The 7,040-nt window shown below is 39.8% G+C and overlaps 1 protein-coding gene across 1 annotated transcript; it reads left to right on the top strand.

Annotated features, from left to right (window-relative positions):
* Positions 1-947: 947 nt before the first annotated feature.
* Positions 948-2,168, top strand: crhb (corticotropin releasing hormone b). Its single transcript, XM_041814403.1, has 2 exons — positions 948-1,015; positions 1,376-2,168. Exon 2 carries the CDS (start codon positions 1,396-1,398, stop codon positions 1,909-1,911), a length of 516 nt encoding a protein of 171 aa, XP_041670337.1. The 5' UTR covers positions 948-1,015; positions 1,376-1,395; the 3' UTR covers positions 1,912-2,168.
* The last annotated feature ends 4,872 nt before the right edge of the window (positions 2,169-7,040 follow it).

Genomic DNA, 7,040 nt, shown 5'->3' on the forward strand with positions numbered 1-7,040 from the left:
AGAGCAATTAAAATTTGAATTTAAAAATTTGCCTCAAAAGAAACTTTTCTGCAACAAACTGGACCACATGCACTAACACAGCCTGAATGATGAGCAGAGAAAGAGGAAAAATTAGCCCAAACGGGCAAAAACGTCCCTGGTGATGCCTGAGGGTTAAGGAGGAGACAGGAGGTTTCTGCTTTTAGGTCTAATTTTGGATTTAACATCCACATGTGGATTATTTGTGCCCCCCTCCAGAGGAAGGTGGGGATGTGATGTATGTAAATGCGCAGCAGCAATGAATCACTGGGAGACAATGCAGCCTCAAACAGCCTGAGGTTGTTTGCAGATGCACATTTGTTGAATCATCTGTGGAGTCTATTTGCATAAAAGGTCAAGCTTGCAAGCTGAAAAATATACCTGTTGAACCTGTAATTAATGTTTAGTGTCCTCTTCATTCTAAATGATTTCAACCATGGCTCTGAAGATAACGCAAAATGGATCAACATTTTTTTAAAAGTAGAGTTTTTGTCCATGTAAGGCACACTTACATCTAATTGATCTAATCTAACATCATTTTCTTTATGAGAGTGAAAAACAAGATTAAAAGCACAATCCCAGCCCCTCACTTAAAGGGCTTTCTCTCTTGGAGTCCAAGAAGATCCACAATTACTTCCAACGACTTACTTATTTAAGTGAAAATGCCAGCAGGTGTGGCCCCTATTGGGCTTATTCCGAAAGCATCAGAGGTAGACGCTCGTGCACGCGCGCGCACACTCACATATGACTCATCTCGTCTAAACTAAAGCACTTTGTCAGAGGCGTCCATTCACGTTACACCCCATGCAAGAACGCGCAGACTCAATCTCAGCTTGGAGAGACACTTATAGTGAGCTTGGCTATATAAGTCCATTCAGCATCTACTCTTAAAGTAACTATATACTTGATCCGGCCAAGAAGTGAAGGAGGGCGGCTTCTCGCCAAATTATACCTGGCAACCTACACGGCTTTGCTGGACCTCCTGTAGAGACTGAAGGTATGGAAAGATGCTCTTTCATTTCATCCTTATTTTGATTTTGACAGGGCATGTTACGAAATCTGATTTGCTGGTTAAAAACTAAACAAACCTGATGGAAGTGATTTGGTCAGAGCGAATTTATAAACAGACTTGATGTTGTATTTCACACTTGTTTAACAGAGCTGGAAGCATGTAGAGACTGCAGGGATTAATAATGAGTCCATCTCAGTGTATCCACCACTGAGCCAAAAATGTATCCATCTTTTACGCACGAAATACTCCACTTGTTTCCGTGCGTAAAATCCATATTTACGCACAATGAATTGACGTTTAAAAAAGCCCGTAGCATGAAAATAATCCAGCACCCTTTCTCCTCAGATTCCTGCTGATATCCTGACATGAAGCTCAATTTACTTGGTACCACGGTCATTCTGCTAGTTGCCTTCCTACCCCGCTTCGAATGTCGGGCTATTGAGAGCCCCGGCGGTGCACTGCGCGTCCCAGCACCTCAAACCCAAAACTCCCAGCAGCAGCAGCAGCAGCAGTCTGGTCCCATCCTGGAGCGGCTCGGAGAGGAGTACTTCATCCGACTGGGCAACGGGGACTCTAACTCTTTCCCATCCTCGTCCATGTATCCCGGAGGTTCCCCTTCCATCTACAACAGAGCGCTGCAGCTCCAGCAGCTGACGCGGCGTCTTTTACAGGGGAAAGTTGGGAACATCAGGGCGCTCATAGGCGGCTTCGGAGACCGCGGGGACGAGTCGATGGAGAGGGGAAGGAGGTCCGAGGACCCGCCGATATCCCTGGATCTGACCTTCCACCTGCTCCGGGAGATGATGGAGATGTCCAAGGCGGAACAGCTTGCCCAGCAGGCGCAAAACAACAGAAGAATGATGGAGCTGTTCGGGAAATGAAATTTCCACTCCGCCAAAGATTCATTTTCTCTTTATTTCTTTATTTTCTATTTTCATTTTTACCATCAGCACAAAACATGCTCTGTACAATATAGTGCTGCTTTGTCACTCTATTATTTATAGCTTTAACCTCAACAATGGAGCGGCTTGACTTATTAAGATCCGATTGTACCTTGCCATTTTAATGTTGGTGTCAAATCTGTAGAATTGCACCGTTCTTCATATTTGAGATGAAATACTTTCATTAAGACATGAAACACTGCATTGACAAAAATTGGCATTTTGTTTTAGATTATGAAACACTGTATTTATGATATTTATGTTTGTTAATAAACTTATGTGCAACCAGTCATTTTCTGTTGTGCAAGAGAACGTCTTATATCTATATTTTTTAATAAAAAATTAAAGCAATGCTTACACTTCTCTGTTGATATCCTTACATGTGAAGAAAAGGACCCATCCCCAGATATTTTCATCACTAATTTGGTTAAAAATAATAATTTTTACTCCTAAATCTGAAAAAGGAACACAAGCTGCAGGTTCAAAGTAAAAATGTAAACAGTTTTGCCTCTTGAGTCTTGCCTACACAGATATTGATTGATAGAGAAAAGTTTCTTTCTTACTGAATATAAAAATCATATCTGGTGTAACCATGGCATTGCTCTGGAGCCAAGTCGTGGGTTAGCACCGCTCCTCCTCCCCATCACACACAAAAGGAGCTGTGCCAACACAAATCTGAAGCCGAGATGTTTATGCTGTAAGAGCGCCTGCAGTCATGCAGGTGAAGAGCATTCAAAGAGCATCTTTTAAGAAGCACTTCTCATCGTAGCAGCTGAAAGATGCTCCACTGATGGCTAATGAGTGTGAAAGATGCTGTGTGTGTGCATGCTGTGCTGATCCTTGACCCTCAGTGTCAGAGTAAACTAAACAAGAGCCGTGGCTGTGAGTCATCCTCCTCTTGTTTGGCCCACTTAGCAACTTGGGGCTTTGCGCTGCTTTGAGCCCATTTGTAAAGGATCCAGCCCTCCCGCTCAATAATTAGACAACACTCAGGGGTGGAACACTACAATAGTGGAGTCATAGCAAGGTGAGACCATCGTTGGATAACTGACACCATTATAGGCAGGCTGGAGTCTGATATGTGCAGCAGGTTGTGGGCAGGGATCGTCTGAGGGAGGGAACTCACAAAAACAGCATTAATTCATTTTCTAGACTGAGACGAATCAAAAAGGAGTGGGAAAAAAGAAAAGAGATGAGGAGGGATGGTGAGTATTGGTAAGAACCTCACAATAACTTCAGCTGTGAATACAAAAGACATTATATGACATACACCAGTGTTACTTAACCCTGATCAACCAAAAAATATCTTTGCAAGAGCAGCAATCTAAGCAGTGAAAAGTGGCAATAAAGGGTTAAAATGGCAATAAAAACAAGTTAGAGGTGGCAAAAAAGAAGGGAAAATGGGCTACAAGGGAAAAAAGGCATAAAATCTGGGTGAAAATTGGCAAAAATGTGGAGACAAGTATTAAAAAAAGGGCAGAAGTGGCAAAAATGGGTGAGACGTGACAAAAGCATCAGTTACAGGTGGCAAAAATGGTCAAAAAACAGCAAATTTGTAGCCAAAAAGAGTGAAAAGTGACTAACATTGGCTAAAAAGCAGCAAAAAGGTGGGAAAAATAGGCAAAGGGCAGCTTAAATGAATGAAAAGTGGGAAAAAAGTGGGAAAAATTGCAAATTGAAAAGAAGCAGGATATACGTGGCAAAAATGGGTGAGACGTGACAAAAAACATTAGTTAGAGGTGGCAAAATAGTCAAAAAGTGGCAAATATGTAGCAAAAAATGAGTGAAAAGTGACTGAAATTGGCAAAAGGTGGGAAAAATGGGCAAAAGGCAGCTTAAATGGGCAGAAAATGGGAAAAAAAGTGGGAAAAAATTACAAATTGCAAAAAAGCAGGATATAAGTGGCAAAAATGGGTGAGTCGTGACAAAAAACATTAGTTAGAGGTGGCAAAATAGTCAAAAAGTGGCAAATATGTAGCAAAAAATGAGTGAAAAATGACTGAAATTGGCAAAAAGAAGCAAAAAGGTGGGAAAATGGGCAAAATGCCACTTAAATGGGGGAAAAGTGGCAAAAAAAGTGGGGAAAAATACAAATTGCAAAAAACTAGATATTCATGGCAAAAATGGGTGAGACGTGACAAAAACATCAGTTACAGGTGGCAAAATGGTCAAAAAGCGGCAAATATGTAGCAAAAATTGAGTGAAAAGCAACTAAAATTGGCTAAAAGGTGGGAAAAATGGGCAAAAGGCCTCTTAAATGGGTTAACAGTGGCAAAAAAAAATGGGAAAAAATTACAAATTGCAAAAAGTAGGATAATAAGTGGCAAAAATGGGAAAAAGTAGCAAAAAGAAGTGGCAAAAGGGGCTTAAAGCATTAAAAGTGGCAAAAAATGGAAAAATTGGGCAAAATAAATTGCACATAAGGGCAATGGAAATGCACAGACAAAGAATTCTACTGTATAAGTGGGAAACAAACTGATTAATGTGACTTGCAATAGATCATTTCTGAGGTCAAAGTTTCCCTTTTTAAGTTTTTTTGGGGAATAATATTTCAAATTAAGACATGAAAGAGCCACAAATCATCCCAGAAGGGCCACATGTGGCTCCAGAGCCATGCGTTGAGTAACACTGATGTATACCATAATGCAAACCTCAGTTAAAAAAGTTGGGACATTGGCTAAAATGTGAATAAAAAAACAGAAAACAGGGGTTTGCAAATCCTCTCAAGCTTGTAGCAAGACTTTTAACGTTCATTATCATCATGTTTTTTTGTTTTATAAGATATTTGCTCATACTCTGAATTTGATGCCAGCAACATATCACAAAAAAAGTCAAGATGAGGCAAAAAAAGTTGTGAAAGCATTCCACAGGTAAAAGGGTTAATGTGTGGCAGGTGATGGAGCTGTGATTTGGTATGACAGGAACTCTCCTGAAAGTGAAGGTGGGAGGTTCTCCACATTATGAAAGACTATGTGGGAAAATAATAATAATCTCTCATTGTAGTTTGTTTAAGTGTTTATTTCTGCAACATCACATGTTTGGTGTTCAGACTCTGACTCAATCACTCATTGCAGATTTTTTCACACAGATTTTGAGGAGTGATAAGATAACAGCTTAAACCCCCGGTCAGAGCCAGCAGGTGGATGCTGGGGTGGAGGTGGGTTGAAAGCGAGAGCAGAGGAAGAAAGCGGAAATCTTGCAGCTTAAACAGAAATCCTCTTATTTAGGAGGGTGTGGGTCATGTGATTTGGTTAAGATGTATGTCAGGTGTGATCAGTGCGCTCGAGATTATCAACAGAAATAATTCGTGAGCTTTGTTACATTTCATGTAACGTCCCAATTTTTGGAGGAAATAGAGTTTATGCTTTGCAATTCTCAATATGAAACCTTTAAGTGGAGCTGAGAATAAAACTTGCTTTCTTATTAAGTCAAAATTCTTTTATTCAGTGTCATAGAACATAGTTTTCCTTTTACAAACATGTTTCACTTCAGTATTTAATGATTAAAAATCAGACAAAATCAATAACTGTTTTGCTACCATGACATGAAAACATGTTAATCCCTGGGCACCCGTAACCTTAATTCCTTTCTTCATTCATCTTTCTTGTTGACTAACAAACTTCACCTTATGTCATTCGAGCACTGCTCCAGTTTCAGGCTATAGGAAATAGCCCATCAGTGTTATCTACAGCAGGGGTTCTCAAACTTTCGGGGCTAAGGACGCCTTACAGGACAGAAAATGTTCCAAGGACCCCCAGATAACCCTCACACTGATTAAACATGTGTGAACTGACATTTGTACTTCTAGATTTAAACTTGTCAACCTAAATACTCTTGTCCAACTGAGTGTGGCTTCTTACTTTTGCGATCCTTCGAGCAGCCAAATAAGAATCCCTCTGTGCTTTTTCTGACGACGTGGTCAGCTTCACCATTCGTGTTTTCTTACACATGTATTCCTCACCCTTTTGTCAGCAAAATCTTTTGTTTTTTCCTAAAACTCTGCATGCTGTTATCAGATGACGCTTAAGCTTGGTGGCCTTCTTGGCTTCAAATGAAGACACACAACAGGTTTTGGTCTTTCGTCACTATTTTCTCAATCAAGGTTATAATAGTTCTGGATTTTGCATTAGTTTTTATTTTCATTTCGTTTTTACTTTGTATTTTAAATTTCAGTTTATTTTTTACTGCTGTTTTTTTGGTTTAGTCTAGTTTTTGTTCTGAAAAAATACTTTAGTGTAGTTTTTATTAGTTTTAGTGTCAGTTTTATCTTTTTTTGGCAATATGAGATACTTGTCAGGGGCAAGACCCAAAAGTGCTTTTTACTTTTCATTTTACTTATTCAATTTTGATATTTATATATGACTCAAGACCCAGAGTTGTTATTGTGTGAAGTATTTCCAATCAAAATCAGGTGATTTTTCTCTCTCCAGGCTTGGGTGTCCATGTTAGTCAGTCTGCTGCTGTCAAAGAATAAAACTAAGGAGATTTTGTCTGTTATTGATTTTTTTTTTATTATTTCATTTCATTTCAGTTAGTTTTGTAAGTACAGAATTTAGTTTCAGTAAGTTTTCATTTTTTTGTAAAGGTTTAGTTTTATGGTGCTTTCACATAGGCCCGTTTGATTTGAACTGCGCAATTCCTCCTTCTCCTCCTTCCCCCCTGGCTTGCTTTCACACTAGCAACATTGATGCCTGGGCTCACTTGCGTATGTACTCAGTCTGAAACAGCAGGTGGCGGTATGCACGTAGCTGGTTTACAACCAGCCAAGGATGAGAAAGAAGAAGAAGCTACCATGTCAACCACTCGGGTCATGACCTGAGCAAAGATTGTTTTTGTTTTTAACCTGGCAGAAAGTCCATGGATGATTTAAAATAACTTTTAAGATGTGAGCGACTTTGCTCTTCATATCTGCACATCTACATGCAGCTCAGAGACTGAATGGGCTTGTGCTGTGCAGATACAGCGTTTTTTTGAGGTGACAGGAGACTTTTATTGCCTTTGCACCTCCTCTCACTGACTCCTACTTGTGTTCATCCATAAGGTGAGTCACAACAGACCATTTACTGACT

This window comes from Cheilinus undulatus, linkage group 19 (assembly GCF_018320785.1).
Source record: "Cheilinus undulatus linkage group 19, ASM1832078v1, whole genome shotgun sequence".
Classification (NCBI taxonomy): Eukaryota; Metazoa; Chordata; class Actinopteri; order Labriformes; family Labridae; genus Cheilinus; species Cheilinus undulatus.

What these genes read in the sequence shown, in the direction of transcription:
- crhb (XM_041814403.1), top strand. Translation starts at nt 1,396, where the DNA reads ATGAAGCTCAATTTACTTGGTACCACGGTCATTCTGCTAGTTGCCTTC.